General features: G+C 46.7%; 1 protein-coding gene across 1 annotated transcript; it reads left to right on the top strand.

The window, feature by feature from the left end:
• The first annotated feature begins 10 nt into the window (after positions 1-10).
• On the top strand, positions 11-17,096 carry UTP4 (UTP4 small subunit processome component). Its single transcript, XM_053399886.1, has 16 exons — positions 11-265; positions 869-1,060; positions 2,543-2,627; positions 3,414-3,503; positions 4,316-4,530; positions 5,258-5,429; positions 6,329-6,420; positions 6,597-6,693; positions 6,919-6,983; positions 7,735-7,857; positions 8,583-8,742; positions 8,925-9,031; positions 9,273-9,368; positions 10,580-10,765; positions 12,112-12,219; positions 15,853-17,096. The coding sequence occupies exons 1-16, from the start codon at positions 104-106 to the stop codon at positions 15,967-15,969; spliced, it is 2,067 nt and encodes a 688-aa protein (XP_053255861.1). The 5' UTR covers positions 11-103; the 3' UTR covers positions 15,970-17,096.
• Positions 17,097-23,506: the final 6,410 nt, after the last annotated feature.

Raw genomic sequence — 23,506 nt, 5'->3', positions numbered from 1 at the left:
CCGCTTCCGGGCCTAGAGGGGCGGCGCGCACGTGGAAACCGGGCTCGCTTCGCTCTGTCTCCGCGCTCTCCGGACGCTCGACCGGTGCTATTCCCTGCCTGCCATGGTCGAGTTCGAGGTGCACCGCGCACGGCTCTTCGCCTTTGTGCCGTCCGGGATCCGGTGCGTGGCTGCGTCCCGCCCTTCTCACCACCGCCTGGCAGTGGGCCGCCTCGACGGCTCCCTCGAGATCTACGACCTGCAGGCCAACATGTTCCAGGAGAAGGTGACTCTGGCTCCCCAGTGGTTGGCATTCAGGGTAGACTGCCCGTGCACATGAGGGCTCCACCTGGCACCTATTTGACAGGTCTCCACCTCTGTGAAGTTTTAATGGCATCTTAGCCATTGTCTGACCCCAGATCTTGTGGCCTTGAGTTCCACAAGCTAGTTCTTTCCTCCGTAAAGTAATACTAGCTTATCCAGACACAGCTGAGCTCACAGTGACAGAGAGCCCTATGGCTCCACTGAGGCTGGGAATTGGACCCCCAAAGAATTGTTTCCCTGGGGGATACCCTGGCTAAACAGCTATTTGCTGGGCATTCTTTGGGGCAAGAGGGTGGGTGGCACAGGTGACTCACCAAGCCTCTCTGTACTTTACTTCTGTAATCAGGAGGTATATCAGTGTTTGGGGTTCTCCAGTCTGAGCCCAGCACAGGTTCATCCTTTGTGTGATTCCTCCCAGCTAAAGTTTGTGTATGTGTGTTAAAAGGAGGCCATTGACACCCAAAGCCTACAAGAAACACCTTTCCTTCAACCAGAAAACTGTTCAGGATTGCCTCTTGGTTTAGGGGTTCTGCACCTTCCCCTTACCTGTGACTTATCTCTCCAGGTCATTGCTGGCCACGATACGAGGATCTCAGAGGCGCTCTGCTGGGCAGCAGGAGACCGGCTCTTTGGTGCAGGTCTCAGTGGGGAAATTGTTGAATACAACTTGGAGACGCTGAATGTCAAATATTCGTTGGATGCTTTTGGAGGTCCTATCTGGAGCATGGTGGCTGATCCAACTGGGACTCAATTGGCGGTAGGTGCCCCTAGTATCCCAGAGAGGGGCAGCTTGAAAATGTGGTTATGAAGTCTTGTGCTAGCAAGAGAACATCCATTAGAGGAGGGAATAGCACCTGATGATTTAGAACAATAAGGGGTGTAGATCCAGGTAAGTAGCCGTGTTGGTCTGACGCAGTCAAAATATATTAAAAAATAAAAAAATTGTCCAGTAGCACTTTAGAGACCAACTAAGTTTGTTCTTGGTATAAGCTTTCGTGTGCATCTGAAGTATCTGAAGAAGTGTATCTGAAGAAGTATGCATGCACATAAAAGCTTATACCAAGAACAAACTTAGCTGGTCTCTAAGGTGCTACTGGACAATTTTTTTTTTGTATATTTCAATAAGGAATATTTCACCACATCTATAGATGATGCAAAACCAGAAAGCGAGCCGGCTTCTCAGAAGGCAGTGATAAAACCCCAAATGATGTTAATAGAATGGATTACTGGGGGTGGGGGGAATTCTGGGGAAATGTATTTAAAGAAATATATTTTATTGCAAGGCAGACAGTCCACATCACCCCAGGACTGGGTGTATAGTCACAATATTTTGCAAATTAGAAACAAAGAACTCATAACACATCCATTAACTGCTGCAAGAACAACTATTGCCAGGACATGAAAATCATTGCAATTATTATCTATGGACCAATGGTATAATGCAATTTAACAAACAGCATTATTGGAAAAATTGACACAAAAAATTGGAAGTAGCAAGAGGCCAAAAGAAGCACAATTTTTTATCAGTATGGTATGACTTTATTGATTACACAAATAATGAGGCATATGGTACAACTAATTAACAGCACAGTCTGGTGTGCATTAAGTACATATTTTAATTTTGCACCTCCCCTGCCTCCCTTTCCTATAAATTCTAATTGTTATTAATACAAAATACCTTTTACTTTTGGTCACCAATCTAAGCAATGCACTTTACTATACATCATTTGATATCTGTAATAACTAGTAATTTTGGTATATACACTTTGACAGGAGGGTTTATTTCACATGCACATTAGGAGAAGCTTATTGACAGTTAGTGCAGTTTGACAATTGGATCAATTACCTGCAGGGGTGGGCACTCCCTTGTCTCGGGTGTCTTCCAACAGGGGCTAGACAGCCATCTCTCTCTAGGGGATGCTCCTGCTCTCTGGATTTCCAACATCAATCAGGGGTTTGGATTAAACAGCTTATAAAGCTCCCTCCAGCTCTTCAATTTTCTGCATTTCATTCTCTTCTTCACTCAGTGTCCTGCTTCCTGAGGCTTAAATTCTTTCCTTGTGAGTAGTAAGGTGCTTCTCCAGCACCAGCTTGGCATCTGTTTCTGTGTTTGTGTTATTGATAATCTTGTGTAGTTTGGTCAGTCAGAGCTCAAATTATTGGGCAAAGCCCTGGACTCTTGGCTGTCTACCAGACAGGATTCTGAACAGGCTACTGACCCTCTCTCTTGTTCTTGCAGCTTGGCTGTGATGATGGAACCATTAAGCTCTTCAACATCTTACCAGATAGAATCGAGTTTGAGAGGCAGCTGGACCGACAGAAAGGTTGGTTGTGGGTGGGGGTGCATGTGGGGGTCATGATCACCAACAGGATGAGCTCTGAGTCCATGTGCAGGAGGAGTAAAGGTAAAGGGACTCCTGACCATTCGGTCCAGTCGTGACTGACTCTGGGGTTGAGGCGCTCATCTCACTTTACTGCCCGAGGGAGCTGGCGTACAGCTTCTGGGTCATGTGGCCAGCAGGACTAAGCCACTTCTGGAGAACCAGAGCAGCACATGGAAATGCCGTTTACCTTCCCGCCAGAGCGGTACCTATTTATCTGCTTGCACTTTGACGTGCTTTCGAACTGCTAGGTTGGCAGGAGCAGGGACCGAGCAACGGGAGCTCACCCCGCCGTGCGGATTTGAACCACTGACCTTTTGATTGGCAAGTCCTAGTCTCTGTGGTTTAACCCACAGCGCCACCCACATCCCTTGCAGGAGGGGTAGGGAGCCTGATTTCTTGTTGCTTGCAGAGGAAAGCCCCTTCAGGATGCAAGGAGAGAACTTGGCTCAGTGGTAGAGCGCATGCTTTGAATGCACAGGGTCCCAAGTTCAGCCCCTGGCATCCCCAGGAAGGGTTGGGAATGTCTGAAATCTTGGAGAGCCTCTGCCTGTCATTTTGGATAGCAAGGACCTATAAAGACCAGTGGTCTGGTTTGGTATAAGGCAGCTTCTTGTATTTGCATGTTCCTCTGAGCGTCACCTACCTGCCCCCACCCCCAAAATGAGTTTGAGTCTTGGTACGTCTTATAACTGAGACTCTCCTCTTCTGCCCCACCTTACCTTACAGGACGCACCCTGTCCCTTTCCTGGCATCCATCAGGGACCAAGATCGTAGCTGGCTCCACTAACATCATCCGTGTCTTTGATGTCAAATCAGGTAAGTTCTGGAGTTAGGCATGTTTTATGCTGGGGCCAGGAATATGGTGTATGTCATCAGCTCGTCCAAACAAGCTTCACCTTCATGATTCTGGTCTGTGGTGGCCATTAAGAATCAAGGACTGCACCCTCTTGACTGTGTCCCTTCCATACACCCAGATTCAGTGGCAAGGAGAGGGCAATACTGGCTGCCTTGCCCAAAGCTGGTGAACTCCCTTCCATTAGAGAGGGGCCCATAATTCAGTGAAAGAGCACATGTTTTGCAATCCAAAGATGTTAGGTTCAATTCCTGGCACCTCCACTTTGATGGCCCATTATGGGAAAGAGCCTCTGCTCTGCCTGGAGAGCAGGGTTTGCCAGCCTTTGGGGGCCTGTGGGCATATTTGCATACTGCAGAAACTCTTGCAGGCATCATATACATGCTGTAGCATATTCTGTTGCAGGTGTGGGGAACCTTTAGCCTCCCAGATGTGGCTGAGCTACAACTCCCATCAGCCCCAGCTAGCATGGCCAGTTGCCGGGGGTGATGGGAGATATACTTCTGCAACATCTGGAGGGCCAGAGTTTCCTCACACCTCTTCTGTTGGCTACAACAGGGTGCTTCTTTCAGTCCTCATTTCAGCAGGAGGAGGAACCCTGGGTAGGCAGAGGTGCACCCACTGGTGCCATGTTGGTGACCCTCCCCATAGCGCCCTGTAAGCATTTGAGCAAAGGGGCTTTCCTTAACACCTTGTAAAGGCCTGTTTGGTTTGGGGTGACTGTTGGCAGCTGAGGCTAAGCAGACCCTGAGCGAGCCTGGTGCCTCCTTTGCAGGCCATGCTGTCCAGCGGATCCTCGTGGACCGGTGCTTCAAAGGGTCCCGCAAGCGGTTGCCTGTGGTAGTGTGGGACATACTCTTCCTTTCGGATGGCACAATTGTCAGCGCGGACTCTGCTGGGAAGGTGCAGTTCTGGGACTCAGAGATGGGGACGCTGCTGTGGAGCCACCCTGTCAGCAAGTCAGCCGTGCTTTGCCTGGCTGGGTCTGAGGTAAGTTGCATGTTAAAGGCAGAGCAGCACTGGGGGCGGGGGAGGGTGGCAGCGTTTGCTTGAGCTTGACAAGCAGAAAGGAAAGCAGGAGTCACTTATGTGGCAGAACAGGGGGAGTGTGAAATTGAACTGCAGAATAACAACAGTCCAAGATTTGGAAAGTTGCAACCCAAGGCAAACTTTCTTACTCCTAAGGGGGAGATAGACAGCTGTCCTAGGGGATTGTGTAAGCAGAGTCCTCATTGGAGGGAAGCATATTCCCAAGCAGCCTTTACCACCCGTGGCGCTGATGGGAGCCGTAGTCCACCAGATCTGGAGGGTCCCAGGTTGGCGCAGGTTGCTCTTGAACTCTTGGCCCTGTGATGATATGATGCTAGCTATCAGAAATTCATTTAAATCAAGACTTTGTGGCAGATAAAAGCACTTTGTGTGTTATCCAGAGCCTCTAAAAACCTGAGTGTGTATATGTGGCCATTCAGGGAAATGACATTGTTCTGTGCTGAATCTGAGCTTGACTGGGACATCCAGCTGACCAGTGTTGGTGGCCAGGAGGCTGAGCTTGATGGATCTATGGTCTGAGCCAACATGGCAGCCCTTGGTCTGTGTAATGTGACTTCAGTGTGCGTCAGTTCACTTATTTTCATTGCATGAGGTTCTGCATCAACCTGTTCTCTGCCATTAATACTTCCTCCCTGCAAACCTTTAGCTTGCCCAACTTTCTCCACAGGCAGAAGACAGTATTTTGGTTGGCACTTCGGAGGGGATGGTATATCAGTTCCAGCTGCTACCAGTTAAGCTAGACAGTGCTGAGCTCCAGTGGGTGCGAACAAGGCCCTTTAAGCACCACACCCATGATGTGCGGACAGTAGCACATCTTGCAACAACATTCATCTCTGGAGGTAGAGTTCACTGCAATCTTGTGTGTGTGTGTGTTTGATTGCTTTGTGGTAAAGTACCTGCTTTGCATACAGAAGTTCATGGGCTCCATCCCCAGATGCCCATTTAAAAAGGACCACGTAGGTGGGAGGTGATGGGAAAGGCCTCCCTCTGCCTCCTGAGACCAAGTCAAAGTAGACAACATTGGTCCAAGTCACTGGTCTTCAACTAATGGGTCACTGTCTGATCCAAGGTGGGTCACAACATGAGCACTTCCACTATGCAAATACAGTGGTACCTCTGGATGCGAACAGGATCCATTCCGGAGCCCCGTTCACATCCTGAAGCGAACATAAGGTGCGCGTGCGCGGGTCGGATTTCACCGTGCATGCACGTGACATCATTTTGAGTGTCTGTGCATGCACAAGCAGTGAAACCCGGAAGTAACATGCTCCGTTACTTTCGGGTAACCGCGGAGCGCAACCTGAAAATATTTAAGCTGAATTGTATTCATCCCGAGGTATGACTGTATATGGCAAAAGATTAAGGAATTGGTCCCCAAAACATATTTGGGTTAAAAGCAGGTTCTTGGTCTGAGAAGGTTGAAAATGACTGGTCTAGGAGAACCGGTAGTCTGATCTGATGTGTGCACATACCGCCTATAGAGGGTACTGTGATCTGTTGCATCTTGACCTGATTTGCATCCCCATTTATTTATTTATTTTATTTATATCCCAGTTTTTGCTCCCAAGTTGCTCAAGGTGGTGCATCTGGTTCTCCTTCTCATTTAATCCTCACAACAACCCTGTGAGGTAGGTTAGGCTAAGAGATAGTGACTGACTGAAGGCCACCCAGCGATCTTTATGGCCGAGTGGGGATTTGTAACCACTATACCACCCTGGCCTTTTCCCTTCTCATTTAGGTCTGGACGGGGAACTTGTGATCCGACAATTCATGGAGAATTTGGATCCCCAGTCTCATGAATCTACCCTCCAGAGAATCACCTTCCCTCACGTGAGTAGTGGGATTGGCGCCTGCTATCTAGCAATGCCTTCTCTTCTCACAGATGGCTTCTCATAGCTTCTTCCTTCCTGCAGTGGTCCTGTGCACTAGAAGGACTCAGGGGCAAGCCATGCAAACTCTGCTCCCCCACCCCACTTCTCACCTGCCACTTCTTTTCCCTCTTGCAGAGGTGCCTTGTCTCCTGTGCCCGGATAGCCCGCCTCCTCCTCTTCCAATACCCAAAACACCTGGAGCTTTGGCGACTTGGAGCCACCAACACAGCAGGTGAGAGCAAACGTTGCTTTCAGAGCCTTGATGGTCTGGTGTGTTTGAGGTGCCCCTAGAGGAGACATGTCCCTTGGTCACCTGGGCCTGTGTTGAGCTCCAGGCTGCCCTTTCCAGCAGGTGCAGCAAGAGCTTTGGGCTGCTGGGAAGCTTGGCAGTCCCCTCACATATTAGGACATCCTAGCGAGACTTGATGTGTAAAGATGCTCTTGGTTCTTGTTCTAGGAAAGGCTGGTGAAGTCCTGCCTGTCTCCTGTCCCCCAGAACACCTTCTCCAGCTCAAGGCCAAGGTGAGGGAGCCATGATTTATTGTCCCCTCTTGATTGTGGATGCTTCAGATTCTCAACATGCCCTGTGGGCATGAATTGTGCAGGAAATATCTCCACTTCAGATACAAACAGTTTTGTGCAAAAGCAGGCTATGGGGTTTTTTTTAGCATTAGAACAAAGAGGAGACAGTCTCTTGTGCTCCCTGAAATAAGATGTTTATTTAGCTCAATGCATTTCAGAGTTGAGCCTGCAAATGCTTGTAAATTCCTTGAACCTTAAAGAGACTTATTCTGGACACCTGAACTGAAAAGAGCTTCAAAAAATCTACAAGACTTTCTGGATACAGAAATAAAGAAAACAACTTACAGCATCATAGTTTGAAACTGCTTTTAGTTCAGGCATACTGTACAGAGTAAGTTTTTGTTTCTTTAAGGATCAAGGAATTTACAAGCATTCACAGCTCCTGGTGAAGGAGTTTCAACTCTGAAACACATTGAACTAAATAAACATCGTATTTCAGGGAGCACAAGAGACTGTCTCTTGCCTGTTCAGCTGACCCTGGTGCTTCCCCCTCTGCTTTTCTGCTTGCTATGGTTCCCCTACATCTGCTTAACTGTAGTTGTTCCCAAGCCAACTCAAGGCAATCTTGCAACATCTTGATTTTGCTGAGTCTCCAGAGGTAGCAAGTCCCACCCTTTCATTTCTCTTAGTCTCCTGTATCTTTTTGGAGGAACCTAGCTCAGCTTCTCCCTTCATCTGCATTCCTTCCTAGGACCCTGAGCACATTGCCAGCAGCTGCGTCTCACCCTGTGGCTCCTGGATTGCCTACTCCACAACTTCCAGGTTCTATCTGCACCAGGTCCAGCTCAGCAGCGACCATATTGCTGTCAAGAGGGTGAGTGAGAGTTCTGCAGGGTGGAGACTCTGGCCTGGGTGTTCTGGTCTGGGGCATGCTAGAGCAAGAGGTCATCCGGGAAAGCTGAATGTTGGGAGATTCTGGAAAGACAAAAGGAAGAACTTCTTCACACAGGGCATAGGTAGATGATGGAGTCGGCTGCTGCAGTATGTAGTAATGGCCAATAACTTCCATGGTCTCAAAGGGGGATCAGTCAGATATGTGTAGGATAAGGCTATGAATGGCTACTAGCAATGATGACTGTGCACATGACCCCCCCCCCAAGTATTGGAGGCAGTCTACCTTTGAAGGCACGTTGCTGGGGATTATGAGCAAGGGATGTTGCACTTGGTCCTGCTTGTGGTCTTCTTCCCTTTGATTGGCCCCTGAAAGAACAGGAGGCCAGACTAGGTGGACTGATCCAGCTCTAGGACTCTTAGTTACTTATTTCATTTCAGCAATTTAGATACAGCTTAAGTATAATAGTCTCTAAGCAGTTTACACGGATCCAATCCAAAAAAAGTAAAAATCAGATTAAATGATAAAATTATTACGTTCTTTTAAGATTTTGTAACTTATTCTTATAAGTTGATGGAAGGAACAGGAAATGCTTTTCTAGACTTCTCCAAGTGAGTCTCCCTGGGGGAAAGGGGGTTGGGAGAGGGTGAGGTGGGGCCTCAGTGTAGAGCTGGCCACACTGATCCTTAACCCTTGCCTTCCCAAAGGTTGCTAAGATTCCAAAGGGGATTCACTCAGCCCACCACCTCCTTTTCTCTGAGGACTCCACCAGGCTCTTTGTGGCATCGGACCAAGGTTCTGTGCATATCCTCAAGCTCTTGCAGTCAGGAGTCTGCAAACACCTGCACATCCTCCGCCCCAGCTCAGGTAAGATTGGCTTTTTGGAGAGCAGGACATACTTACCAGCACTGGGATTAGGGCAGATGAGTGGCTTTTGAAGTGATATTTTAAAGTGAAGCCAGGGTAAAAAAAAAATGTCTATAGATACACATATTAATACACATGCATTTAAAACTTTTGAAAGCCACTTTCCTCATGCATCCCTGCAGAGACGTCAGAAGCTGCATACCTGCTGGCGGTTAGTGCCAACGGCCAGTGGTTAGCTGCAGCTAGTGGTGATCGGGCAGTCAACATCTACAACTTGGAAGATGCCAAGGTGAGCCAAGCAGAACCTGCCTGCAGTGGTGAGAGGATGAAACTGCTTGGTCTGAAAAAGTGAAGCAGGTTCATCAGGATTCTTTGCTGCATCCTCGCCATGAGGGTGATTGAGAGTTATGAGAGCCTTCTGGGCTCCTGCTGTGCAATGATACGGCCCCAGATGAAGGGAAGGGGGCAGCCTGGGCCACCTGGGTGGGAGGAAGGCTTGGTGAACCCCACTGTCTCTCTCTCTTGTCCAGCCTCATTGCACGGTGCCTGCATATGACTGCCTGGTGACTGCTTTGGCCATTCACCCAGTGACCAATAATGTTGTGATCGTCCATTCAGATCAGCAGGTAAGATCTTCACAGCCAACTTCACCTCCCAAGCCTCACTAGGCACACAGAGAATCCCAGGGGGGGGGGAGGAGTTTGCTTCATCTGTGTGCAGAAGAGTTTTGCCCCCGCTATTGCAGTCAGTCCCAATTGCTCACAAGGAGGATAGTGGTGGGAAGAACCTGGGAATCGTTTCCCTGGTACAGGTGTAGGGACCGCCAGCGGTGTAAGTTCTGGATCCAAGGCAGGTGAAATGTCTTGTTTCCACTGGAGAGGTTACTTTGCTCTTTGCTTATTACTTGTGTGTGTAGCCCACCCTTCAAGGGTCCCAGAGCGGCTTAGAGAAATATTACAGGCAGGTGCTGCTTGGGGGCTTCCCTTTGGGGCATCTGTTTGGTTGCTGTGAGAACAGGATGCTGGACTAGGTGGGCCCCCTTTGGCCTGATCCAGCAGTCAGGCTCTTTTAAGTTCACAATTAAAAACAAATGCAGCTTGCCATTATAACAATAAAATAGAACCACAAAACAGTGATGACAAAATAACAGAAGTCAGCATAGAACTGCAGCACATAGCGATGCAGGAGGAGGGAAGACGTCTACTCAGCCAAAGGCCTCCTGGGTCAAGTGATGTGTCCTAACTAATCAATTAAAAGCATGCAGTGCACAGAGACAAGCCCCAGAGGGGAGGGCATTCCACAGCCTGGGAGCCACTACGGGGAAAGCCCTCTCACTGACTGCCCCCTCGAAAGCCTCTCTTCTGATCATCCACCAGAGTGACCAAGGTAGTTTTGGTGCTGTATCTGGGTGGGAAGCCGGATTAAGTGTGTCTAGATCAATATTATTTGCAGTTCTGCAACAAAAACCAGTTCTTTGCTATTATGATTGAAGGCGAGCTACAGGCCAGGGTGTTTCTATTCCAGGGAAGCCCATAATTTGGCATCCCGGAGGTGGCGGGGGCGATTCACTTTTGTTTTTTCTATGATCCATCTCTAGAGTAACCTTTGCCAACCAGAAGTTTTAAACTACAGTTCCCATCAGCCCAAGGCAGCACAGCTGGGCTCCCAGCAGCTCCAGCATCTTGTGGCCATGCTGCCTGGGGCGGATGGGGGTTGTACCCCAAAATCTCTGCAAGGCACCAACTGGTGAAGCCTGATGTCGTGCTTTATGGGGCTGAGCCCCTGCTTAACAGAGCTGCTGCTCCAGCCCTCTGTTGTTTGTCTTCCTCTTTCCCAGATGTTTGAGTTCAGCATCACCAACAAAGAATACACCCCCTGGAGCCGGAAGATACAGAAGCTCGGGTTGCCCAAGCATTGGCTGAAGCGGGAGACACCCATCACCCACATTGCCTTCAGCCCCCAGCAGGCCTCCCACATTCTGCTGCATGACACACTCATGTTCTGCATCCTGGATAGGTCCACGGTGAGGAAGGTTCCAGCACCAGACCATTGGCAGTTTGCCACACAAGGGTGCACAGCACCTGCTGTTGTCTGAGCCACTGGTCACATCCAGCCCATTCCTAGACTTGTCTGCAAGGGTACCAGGGTGAGGAATGCCCAAAAGCTCAGTGGCAGAGCACGTGCTTTGCATTACAAGAGGATCAGGTGGCAGGTACTGAGAGGTCTTGCTTTGGTCGGGCCTCACCTGGAGTCGCTGTGTCCCATTCTTGGACACCACAATTTGCTACAGAAAGATGGAATGTGACAGAGGAGAGTGGTGAAAGTGGCGAGGGGCCTGGAGAAAGTCCTTTGAGGAAAGCGCTGGGAAGGGCTGGTGTAGAGTGGGGAAGATTTTCCATTCAGAGTAGGTGATCCATCAAACCAGTGGGTTCAAATGTCAAGGAAGAGGATTTAGGTCACATCCACACCATACATGGCTTCCCGCAAATATTTTTAATTTTCTGCTCGCAGACCAACAATTCCCAGCAATCTTCACAAACTACAGTTCCCAGGATTCTTGGGGAGGGGGGATCCACATGGTTTAAATGTGCTTGAAGGGTATGGTGTTGATGTTCTTTCAGCTAAATGTTAGGAAGGGCATCCTAGCAGTGGGTGGTATTAAAACATTAGTCCTACTCATAGGTACACTAAGTTAATGGACATGACTAATCTAGGTATGTCTACTCATGAGTTGAATACCACCCAGTTAGAGCTGTTTGGAACCAGCAGGGAGGTAGCAGGCTCTCCTTCATTACAGGTTTTTATGCAGAGGCTGGATGGAAACCTGTCAAGGATGCCACGGGCATGGCTTTCCTGCATCCTCAGAGGGTTGGACGATGACCTTTTGAGCTCCCTTACAACTTTTATGATTCTGTATGCCCTGGAGAGCTGCTGCCAATCATAATAGACAGGTGGACCATCAGTTAGAATAAGGGACCATCACAGGTTCAAACATCACCTCTGGGTCAGTGATGGCACATCCATTTTGTCCTGGTAGGGAGACTTCTGTAGGTTACAATCATGGAAGTTTGGGGGGAGGTGGGGGCGCAAAGCTGGCTGACATGTCTAAGAAAGGCTCCGGGAGTCTGGAGATGATTACAGATTGCTCCAGCTCATAATACAATAGGTAGACCTGGAGGCTGCTTCCAGCAGGGGGACTTAGCTGGGTCATTTTTGTCCTGGCAGAGAGTGCAACACAGCTCCGAGGCAAATTAGCTGCACTGCTTGTTCTCCACAGCTTTGTGAAACGGGATATGATCTGAAACATCTGTGAAGCTGACAACCACAGCTTCCCTGTGCCCTCAGTAACATTGCCTTTTCTCTCTCCAGTCGCAGCCTGATGACTCTGCCTTCTTGAATGATCAGCAGTCCCATGCACAGTTCTCCAAGGTTGCTCCCTGTGGCTCCAGGCTCTTCAAGTTCTGCAGAAAATACCAGGTTCGTCTTTGTGCATCTGCACCCCACCCCACTGGACCCAGGAGAGGCAAAACGAAACACTCCCCCCCCCAACACAGTGCATGGTTCAGGGATGCAGGGAGCTGCCATCAGGTCTGGAGCTGGCTGAGAGGACTCTGAAAGTGGGTTTTACAAATCCATGGAGAAACGTTTGGGGAGTACCAGCAATGCCCTGACCAGGGTGCTGGCATGGTTGAAGGCTAACCCTGGCCTGACCAGAAGCAGAGTGCTTCGAGCCTCAAAACAGCCCTGCTGGACCAGACCAAAGGAGACCATTTAGCCCATTGTCCTGTTTCCACAGCGGCCAACTAGTTGCTCCAAAGGGAAGCCCACAAGCAGGACCTGAGTGCAACAGCAGCCCTCTCCCCTTGTGGTTCCCAGCAGCAGGCATTATTCAGAAGGATATATATATATATATATATTTATAATATATTTATTAACATTTCAAAGGTTATACAAAAACAATAATAAAAAAACACAAACAAAAGAAAAAAATTACAAAAATACAAAATTAAAAACAATTTAAAAACACATAAAATTCCATTCACTTATTTTCTTTTAACTTACTTCCCAGACCTCCTCATACCTCCCCTTTTTGTATTCCAATTCAAATTATTAATTCAGCAAATCCTCACCATTGATTTTCACTTAATTTTCAACCTTTCTTTCTCCCCCCCCCCAATTTTCTTAATCATTACAGCTGAAAACCACTTAATTTCTAACCAATATCATTCTAACATTCACTAATTTTGTAGTATTTCCCAAGATAGTCCTTAAATTTCTTCCTATCTTCTTCCGCCGTCTCTATTTCCTGGTCTCGGATTCTGCCAGTCATTTCTGCCAGTCCCATATAGTCTATCACCTTCATCTGCCATTCTTCCAGAGTGGGTAGATCTTGTGTCTTCCAATACTTTGCGATGAGTATACTTGCTGCTGTTGTTGCATACATAAAGAATGTTCTGTCCTTCTTTGACACTAATTGGCCGACCATGCCCAGGAGAAAGGCTTCTGGTTTCTTCAGAAAGGTATACTTAAATACCTTTTTCAATTCATTATAGATCATTTCCCAGAAAGCCTTAATCCTTGGGCATGTCCACCAAAGGTGAAAGAATGTACCTTCATTTTCTTTACATTTCCAACATTTATTGTCAGGCAAGTGATAAATTTTTGCAAGCTTGACTGGGGTCATGTACCACCTATATATCATTTTCATAATATTCTCCCTTAAGGCATTACATGCCATGAATTTCATACCGGTGATCCACAACTGTTCCCAGTCAGCAAACATAATGTTATGACCAATATCTTGTGCCCACTTAATCATATCTGATTTAACCATTTCATCTTGCGTATTCCATTTCAACAGCAAGTTATACATCTTTGACAAATTCTTAGTTTTTGGTTCTAACAATTCTGTTTCCAATTTTGATTTTTCCACCTGGAAGCCAATTTTCCTGTCCAATTTATAAGCCTCCATTATCTGATAGTAATGAAGCCAGTCTCGCACTTTATCCTTTAATTTCTCAAAACTCTGCAATTTCAATTTGTCTCCTTCTTGTTCCAATATTTCCCTATATTTCGGCCATTTAGACTCCATATTGAGTCTTTTCACAGCCTTTGCCTCCATTGGCGACAACCACCTTGGGGTTTTATTTTCCAGCAAGTCTTTATATTTGATCCAGACATTAAACAATGCTTTCCTGACAATATGGTTTTTAAATGCTTTGTGAGCTTTGACCTTGTCATACCACAGATATGCATGCCACCCAAAAATATTGTTAAAACCTTCTAAATCCAAAATATCTGTATTCTCAAGTAGCAGCCAGTCTTTCAACCAGCAGAATGCTGCTGATTCATAATAAAGTTTAAAGTCTGGCAGGGCAAATCCCCCCCTTTCCTTTACATCAGTTAAAATCTTAAATTTTATTCTGGGCTTCTTGCCCTGCCAGACAAATCTAGAGATATCTTTCTGCCACTTCTTGAAACAGTCCATCTTGTCCACAATTTGCAATGTTTGAAACAAAAACAACATTCTAGGCAATACATTCATCTTTATAACCGCAATTCGACCAAACAAGGAAAGCTTCAAATTTGACCAAATTTCTAAATCTTATTTTACTTCTGTCCAACATTTCTCATAATTATCTTTAAATAAATTCACATTTTTAGCTGTCATATTAATCCCCAAATATTTCACTTTCTTAACCACAGTCAAACCTGTCTCATTCTGAAACCTCTCTTTTTCAATTGCTGTTAAATTTTTCTCCAGAACCTTAGTTTTTGACTTGTTCAGTTTAAATCCTGCTACTTGACCACATTCTTGAATTAAGTCTAAAACCCTTTTGGTAGTAGATTCTGGCTCTTGTAATGTTAGTACTAGATCATCTGCAAATGCTCTCAATTTATACTGTTTGGCTCCGACCTGTATACCTTTAACCATCCGGTCCCTTCTGATCATATTCACCAAGACCTCCAGGACTGATATAAAAAGCAATGGGGAGATTGGGCACCCCTGACGTGTCCCTTTTTCTATCTTAAATTCTTCCGTCACCACATTATTTACAATTAACTTAGCTTTTTGCTCAGAATATATTGCACCTATACCATTTTCAAAACATTGGCCTACCCCCATCCCCAGGAGATTCTTTTTCATAAAACTCCAAAAAATATTGTCAAAGGCTTTCTCCGCGTCCACAAATATCAAAACTGCTTTAGTGTTTATGTTCACTTCTAGTTTTTCCAAAATATCAATTATATTCCTCACATTATTCAGAAGGATATTGCCTCTGACAGTGAACATAGCCTTATTCTCTTCCATGAATTTGCCTACTTCTCTTTTAAAGCCAGGCACGTTGGGGCCATCACTACTCCAAGCCATGCTCCGGTTGGCTTGGCAATGAAGCTGGTGCCAGAGAGAGGTGCATCTGTGGCAGGGAAGTACAGCTTCATTGCCAAGGCCGCAGAGCTGTTTGTTGCTAGAAAATCCAGGTGTCCCATAAGGTGCAGGGCTGCTGTTAAGCCTGCCGGCCTATTTTTCAAATCCCAAGTAGCCACACGGCACAAGGAGGGGTGTGTCAGTCCCACATTAGACTGAGCACAATGAGAGAGCAATAAATGCCGGAAACAACAGGCATCGTAAGCCCACTGCCTTTGATTTATTGAACAAGGGTGGCAGAGGCAAAAAGGGTGAGTGTGGCAAGACTCTATCTCCAACACAAGGGGGAGAAGTCTCCCAGTGGCTACTAAAAGCACCATCCTTCCTGTTCAGAGGCAGCTTGTTGCTTAACACCAGGGAGTATCAACAGAGAAGCTGAGAGGCATTTGATTGACCGCTGTAGGCTATAGGATGCCAGAGTAGATGGCTTCCCTTGGTCTGATTCAACAGGGCTCTCTTTAGGTATTGATGCGAGTGTCCTGGAATGGCTGTGAGAAGGGCTTTTGCTGCTGGCCTATCTGGGCAGCTGATATTTTGTAGCATGAAAATAATTGCATGTCCACAGGCAACATGTGTTGGGCACAAGATGACACCCTACCTTGAACCAATTCTGTCCAAAGGTTGCCAACTGCCAACCTCTGCTTATTCTAACTCTCCTCATTTCTTCTTCCCCCTGGCAGCCGTTGCTGTTTGTGGACCTGTTGGATAAGAATTGCCTGGTGGTGGTGGAGCGGTCTCTGGCAGACATCAAGGCACAGCTGCCCCCGCCTGTCTATCTAAAGAAGTTTGGCACGTAAAAGCACCTGTCCCAGCCCTGCCATGGCTGTGGCTGTTCCATGCAAGGACTGTCAAGCAGGAAAAGAGCGAAAACCTGCAAGGCGGCAGTGTTGCCCTCCCAACTGCGATAGTCCAGGGAAGCAACAGCTCAGGTGGGCTGAAAGCATCCCCTCTCCTCCTCCTCCTCCTCCTCCCTTCTGATCCAAAGCAAGTGAATGACTGGAGAGACAACCAGCAGGTCTTGGGAACCCGGCCAACTCCCATGCCTCCTTCCTCCTCCCCTCCTCTGGGCCCTTGAGCTCGCTCCTTTCCTCCGCAGCGTTATCAGGCTGACAAAGTTGGCTTTGACCTTGGGATCTAGACTGAGAATGTTCTTCTCAGTCAATGATTAACCTCCAAGATACCAGCAAAGACTCCACAAGTAGCTTTGAACCTGAATGGGTGGAAGTCAGCAGAAGGGGCCAGGCTGCTATGGAAGAGACTCGTCTGCCGGTGCCTTTGTTTGTCCCTTTTTAATAATAAAAGAGAGTACTTGGCATTTGTACAGGGCTTTTGAGTGTTCAAAGTGCTTCAACCACGTTACACAATGCCCCTTGGAAGGTGGGTCAGTATCGCTGAAGGTGAGACAGAGGAGGCCAGTCTAGCACCGCCGTGGCAAGATTTGAAATGGGGGACTTGCTAACTTTTTCCACTCAATTTCTTGGCTGCTGCACAGGCTGAGCATGTATTAGAGCGAGTGTTCTTGCAGGTGTCCTCCCTAGTCTCGGTCTACCATGTGCCTGTCTCTGCTCCTCCAAATGGCTATGGTGGCAGCAAATTCTAGTACTCTCCCAGACTAGGCAAACTGGTTTCAGCCCCATCAAGCAGAAACCATGAGTCCAGCCAGTGGGGAAGAACAATGCTTTGCCTGACCTTGACGTCTGTGTTTCCCCCGAAGTGGGGGCGGTGATGGTCCTAGGTTTCCAGAATTCCTGAGGGGGTGAGAAGGAAGTGGCTACAGGGCTGAAATGATATGTTTTTAGTTTCAGGGTGAGGGTGAGGAGAGAGTAGCATTATGCTGCTGGGTGAAGCTGTTGGACTGATAGCCTGCTGTGTCCTTCGCTGTAATTGAAATAATCAAAATAAATCTGACTGAAGATGGGCCTGACTCGAGTGCCGTCTCTCTTCCAGCTGTGAGCTTTCCTCCCTCGCCTGTTTTCCTTCATGTTCTTTTCTGTGTGTCAGATGACGGTCTTGTAGTCATGGCACTGTAGTTATTGTTGTATAGATTTATTGCATAGATTGAGCCCGTTTGTTTGTTTTTAAATCCAGTGGCCATTTTGAAGAAAACAAACCATGCTTATTAGATACTGAATTGTTTGTTCTCTTAACACAAGAACATTACAATTCAGAAATTATTATTTTAAATAAAGACAATTCCATACGTTCACAAATATGTGGGGGGGTTTCAAATAATGGGGGGAAGGCCTAGTTAATAAAAATGAGGCCAATACAAAGGTCTATTAGAGCAGCTTCTGTAACAAATTTACAAAATCATTTATGGTCTGTTGTGCTTGACTCTCCCGATGAAAGCCCTTTTGAAACAAGTTGGTCTTGTTCCCATTTTATAGATGGGGGACTTGAAGCTTTGAGAGTACAACTTACCCAATGCTGTGGCAGAGGGTGGGCCTTAAGCCCAGACTGGACCATGTAAAGTCTAAATCTTCACTGAGATAGCCATTTTGCTTAACAAGAGACATTGTGTGGCTTTTACACTGTTTGGAAGCCATGCCTTGTTATCTCAGCAGGTCCAGGGTTATTTGCTTTCTTCAAATATTCCAGGTGCAGGTGCCAATATTGAATGTATATTCGACCGTTGAACACTGGGCCCCCTACAGAGCTCTGCCTCATGCCGAAGTTGTGTTCTGACTTAAGACTTGGCACTGTTTGTTCCACCCAGACTCGAAGGAGCAGGTGGAGGCAGGCTGCTTAGCTTAACTCGGGCAAGGCAGAAGATTTGGCTATTCCTGCAACGGACATCCCTTCCTGTCCCCAAGGTGCTGGAGCCGCAAAGAGTTTATTCCTTAACAGAGATGTCCTCAGGAGTCCGGGATCACTGCTGATTACGTCTGCTCATGTCAAAAATAGCCTTCCACAGCCCAAGGATCAGCGCAAAGCCTCGACATCAAGAAGGACTCTGGGCCACGCGAGGGCTTCGCTCCCTTCGTGGGAACCTACAGCCAAATTAACGCCAAGCACTTGGGGCTGCAGTTGAACCAAATCCGTCTGTCTCAACCTGCTAGAAATCTTAGCTGCAGGTCTGCCTTATTGGGCCTGTGTAATAAGCTTGCAAAATCCTCTTTTAATCCAGGCTGCCTTTTCCTCAAGCGAAACGGGGGTGATGCAAGTTGAAATTGCTCTGAAGGAAATACAACCTGACAAAAGACTTGTGCCCATGTGGAGCAGCTCCCACTGGGGATTTAACAAGTCCCTGGAGGGAGCAGAGCAGGCCAGGATTCCCCAACCTGGTGCCCTCCAGATGTTTGGGTCTACCACTGGCTAGGGCTGATGGGAGTTGTAGTCCCATAAATCTGAAGGCACCAGGATGTGGGAAGCCGGCCTAAACTTCAGCCCTGTTTAGTATTCCAGTAGAGAAGAAGAAGAGTTTGGATTTGATATCCCGCTTTATCACTACCCGAAGGAGTCTCAAAGCGGCTAACATTCTCCTTTCCCATCCTCCCCCACAACAAACACTCTGTGAGGTGAGTGGGGCTGAGAGACTTCAGATAAGTGTGACTGGCCCAAGGTCACCACCCAGCAGCTGCGTGTGGAGGAGCGGAGACGCGAACCCGGTTTCCCAGATTACGAGTCTACCACTCTTAACCACTACACCAGGTCACAGGCTCACAAAGCTTTTAATGTAGTGGTCTCTAACCTGGAATAGTTCCCACCACAGCAGGCTCAATCCAGTTGTTTAATTCAGACAGTCTCTTTATGATTCCAGGCCATTCTTTTCATAGTTAGTGGCCAGTCCTGTTGCTTGCACCCTTGATCAGTGGGTGGGCACTGAGCACTGGATTTCCCCTCTTGATGGACCACCTTCCCAAGCTGATGAGCCCCATCTGCCCCTCCCCTCTACAGCCCATGCAGAAACTGCCTTCTTGACCATTGTGTCTACAATTGGTCTCATCTGCTCACTTTTGCACACGGGAAGAGCCTAATTCACTGAGGGTTTGAGACCCATTGGCTACCCTCACCTGGTTTAGCTGGCCAGTTGAAGCTGTTTCCCATGGTGTGGCCACTGTCACATGTTGACAGCTTCTAGGAGCCACAGGTGAGAGCTGAGTGCAAGGTGGGGACCAAAAGTGGGCAAACTACCCCAGAAGGAGCATGACTTGTCCCCCACCAGAGGTATTACCCCTCTCCTAATACCCCATTCACCCCTGGAGATAAGTAGTAAAGAGAGAACAGAAAAATGGGAGAGGAGCATGCAGTGGAGGGTAAGGAAGCCTCACAAAGTTCTGATTTCCCCCGTGATTTCTACTTCAATGCTTTTTTGAAATATCAAATGTCATTAAACTCATTTTGGAGGGGTTGCCCCTGCTTTGCTGGTGCTCTAAACATGGCTTAATCTGCCTACTTGGTGATCTAGCACTTCTTAAATGCAGCTATAGCAATGTAAAGTTGACAGTTGAATTACACATCTGCAAATGGATGTGCTGTTAGTGGCATGTGAGAGGACATGGCAGGCACCTTGCTAGGAGCTGGGTGGCTGGAGGGATCTGCTGCCTTTGCCCTTGAGTGAAAAAAGGCTGCTGACTTAACCCTTTGGCTCCCTCTTCATGGTAATGTTGCCAGAAGCCTTTCTTTGAGGGTTTTCTTTCTTTTGCAATTTAACTTCTCTGATGAAATTGCTCTCAAGTCCTCCTGTTAGTCTCATTATTTTTTAAAACGAAAGAACTTCAACTTTTTAGTACTGTATCTTTATTCCTTTTTTTACTCGCTGCTCCCCTAAAATGATGAGCTGCAGTGTGCAGCATTTATTTCATTTCATTTCATTTCATTTAATTTATATACCGCTTGATTGTAGAAAACCTCAATTAGGTTTACAGAAAGAATAAAACAGTAAGATTATTAGTAAAAGCAATTTAAAAATTCAAAAAATTAAAACCAGCAATAAACTAAAAACACACCAGCTTTTCATCATCTGGGTGGGCTTGTCTAAACAAACATGCTTTTATTTTTTATTTTTTTATAAGCTATTTATTAGAATTTTCAATATTAATACAAAAAAGGAATCAAAAAGAAAGGGAAAAAAAGAAAAAAGAAATAACAAAAATACAAGAATAAAAAATTAAAAACACACAAAATTTCTAATGCTTATTTTTCATTAACAAGTTTCCTCGACCTCCTCATACCTCCCTTTTATGTATTTCAATTCCAATTATTAATTCAACAAATCCTTATGTTCCAGTTCAAATTGTTAGTTCAACAAGTCCTTATCACAAAGACCTTAATTTTACCATATTTTTTCTTTATATAAGCCACTTTTTTACTTTATCCAGACTTAATTCTCGTCCAAATCTATATAACGGTACTTATTCTTAAAACATTTCCCTAAGGTCGAAAGAAAGTTCCCTTCCACAAATTTCCAATTCTCCTAAAAATAAGACAAAAAAAATTAAACAAAAGAGCAACTTGTATTATGTACATTTTAAATTCCCATTTTTCATTCCACCCACCCCCCTTCCCGGTTTCAGTCCCCAACAGATCTCAAAATAAAACCCTCAACCCGGTGATCTAATGTCCGAGGCTCTTAAGTCTCTCTCATGGCCCCTCTGCCAGTCTCTTTGATAGTCTTTAATATTCAAGACCAAATCTCGATGGGACTCCCGCCCTGCAGCATCCAGGTTTCTTCCAGCCAGGCCTACGTACTTGAAAATAAGGCCTATAGGGTATTCCACATCTTGTTTCATTCTCCTTAGGATTCCAAATGTCCCTATAGCTCCAACTTCCAACTGAGTCAAATTTATAATCCAAGTGTCATATGATCCCCAGATAAGGAGATCTCTCCATCTTTCATTTTCCAATTCAGGCCAGGCTTCCATCTTCAAAGGTTTGTTTCTTCTTGTTACCATCGTGTCCAGCCTCAGGTTACAGCTCACTTTTTGCTTCTGCAGGGTTGGGTCCCCCCTTTTTTCTCTTCAAAGGCAACATTATTCTCCTTCCCAATTTCCTCTGTTTGTTCAGTTAAGTAGAATTCCTGTACCAAGTTCTTATCAAGTTCATTACTAGTACTGGCTCTTGTGCCCAAAGTTGTAACATTTGTAGTCAAAACACCTATTTGACCTTGCAGCTTTCCCAAGAGAAAGAAAGTCTTGTTCAGTTCAGACTGTATTTCTTCGCCAACTGCCATTCTTAAACATATCAAGGTCAGAAAACAATTTCTCAGCTGGTTCTTAATGCAATGTCCCAAAACTCCCTCTAGGGGAATTTAAGTTTCTTTTTACTCCTTTCAGCACAAAACCAAAGGTTCCATACGTTAAATTGTAGCAATCCTTCCTTCTTTTAAAACATAAATTTGTAACCAATATAAGCAGCAGAGACAAAGTCCTCTTTTTGTATCTTGACAGCTAACTCGATAGCTGTCAAATTGTTCAATTACTCCTCAGCTGGCTCTCACAGACCACTCCCGGGTCGGGGGGGGGGGTGGCACGTCAGTTTTTAAATTTAGCTCTTCTCCCGCAGGTTCCCCTGCTTCCAAATAAGTTCTCTTGTAATCTCAATCGGTGGAATTAAAATCTTTTATAAAAAGTAAAGTTCTCCACGACCTTAGTTGGAGGTTCTTTGCTTTAAAATATTTACAGAAAGGGGAGGCAGACTTCCTGTTTGGACCTTCCCCGACCAGTGCCGAATTTAAGAATATTTAAAAGATCCAATTTCCGTACTACTCACGGGTTGTTGTTTTAAAGTCCCAATTGTTCCAGGAAAAAGGCAGCGCTCTCCGGCAACAGCAATGCGGCTTCGCTCCACGGAAATAGCCGGTGACTCTCAGCACCGCGCCGCTTCCCCCTCTTCACTTCGGAGCCCGTTGGCGGGTTCCTTAGTGGGTTGGGGGGGCGCTAAGGTGCCTGCCGAGTCCCATGGTCCCAGGCTTCATCCGCCTGTGATTTTTAAGAGGGTCCCCGCTTCGCCGCAGCGGATACGACCCGTTTCACGCGGAGCTGGTCCCTCCAGTTCAGAAGGAGGCAGCCATTACCGAAGGCGCCACCCCGGAAGTTAAACAAACATGTTTTTAGCAGGCCCCCCCCAAAAAAATATAGTGAAGGTGCCTGCCTGGTGTCAATAGGCAGGGAGTTCCAAAGTGTAGGTGCAGCCACGCTAAAGACTGATTTATTACAGATGCAGAACAGATATTATGAGGTACTGGTAACAGAGCCAGTTTTGAAGGTAAAAGGAATTTAGAGGGCATATATGGGGTAAGACGATCTCACAGCATTATCTACAGTCCAGGAGTAACCAAAGTGGTGCCCACCACACATAATTGGACTGCAGCTCCCATCATTCCTGACTTTTGTTTGGGACTGATGGGATTTGTAGTCCAAACGCATTTGGAATGCCCAACTATGTTGGCTAGTACCTGTGCAGAAGGCTTTTGCAGCCCGGACAGGAGTTTCCAGGGACTGAACCTGGAGCCTTCTGCATGCAAAGCTGATGCACTGACGCTGAGGGGCAGCTTTCCGCGCGGGACAACAACGGATCGGAAAAACTCACTGCACCTGAAAGTGAGCATTGGAAAGTGAATGGAGGGTGAGACAAATATTTTCCTCGCCTGCGCAGGATGGCCAGGATTAGCTTCGTATTAATTCGGAGTAACTAAATCCAGAGCAATCGTCGACGAACTACTCACTCCTCCGCATCCTCCCTACTCCCCCCCCCCGCCAAGCGCCAGGCGGGCGCAGCCACCCGACGTCACTCTCCTTGGAGTTTGGGTCCGGGCCACGCCCTCTATTTCTCCGTGGCTGAAAAATCGGCTTAGACTTCGAGGTAGAAGGAAACACAGGTCTTCGCTTCCGGAACTTTTAGGAAGTTTGTCTCCCCCACCTGAAGTGAGAGCCATGTAGAAAACCACGACTTTAGTCCAGGAGCAGCAAATCAAGGAGTCCCCCAGCAATGGAGAGTTCTGGCCAAAAATCCGAACTAACCTCAACTCGCCTTCACCTCTAATCTGCAGTCTTTTCTCTAGACTACACTGCGGGGCTGTCGTATCCGATACATGCACCCGCCAACCTACAATGCGGTGTTTATAATACATGGTGCCACTATTAATATAGAGCTGGACTTACTTTAGGACTATGTCACTGGTAGGGCTTTTTATGTTTTAAAACTAAAAGGTTATGGTTTTGCTGCTGCTGTTGTTTTGTCGAGCTACTGGATTTCGTCCTTAATTTTTAACTGAACTTTAAAAAAGTCTCTTCTCTAAATGCGAACCCCGATATTCCCCTATCCCGACCAGGGGTGTCGTCACTCTAACTTTTTATTTATCTCTATGGTGTGTGTGGAGGGGGGGCGGAGCTC

Source organism: Podarcis raffonei, chromosome 8 (assembly GCF_027172205.1).
Source record: "Podarcis raffonei isolate rPodRaf1 chromosome 8, rPodRaf1.pri, whole genome shotgun sequence".
Classification (NCBI taxonomy): domain Eukaryota; kingdom Metazoa; phylum Chordata; class Lepidosauria; order Squamata; family Lacertidae; genus Podarcis; species Podarcis raffonei.
The sequence above is the reverse complement of the archived record's forward strand: the minus strand, read 5'-3'. Positions and strand labels throughout refer to the sequence as shown.

What these genes read in the sequence shown, in the direction of transcription:
- UTP4 (XM_053399886.1), top strand. Translation starts at nt 104, where the DNA reads ATGGTCGAGTTCGAGGTGCACCGCGCACGGCTCTTCGCCTTTGTGCCG. An exon ending in CATCCTCCGCCCCAGCTCAG is followed by an intron (nt 8,743 to 8,924) that starts GTAAGATTGGCT and finishes GCATCCCTGCAG; the next exon opens with AGACGTCAGAAGCTGCATAC. An exon ending in TCGTCCATTCAGATCAGCAG is followed by an intron (nt 9,369 to 10,579) that starts GTAAGATCTTCA and finishes CCTCTTTCCCAG; the next exon opens with ATGTTTGAGTTCAGCATCAC.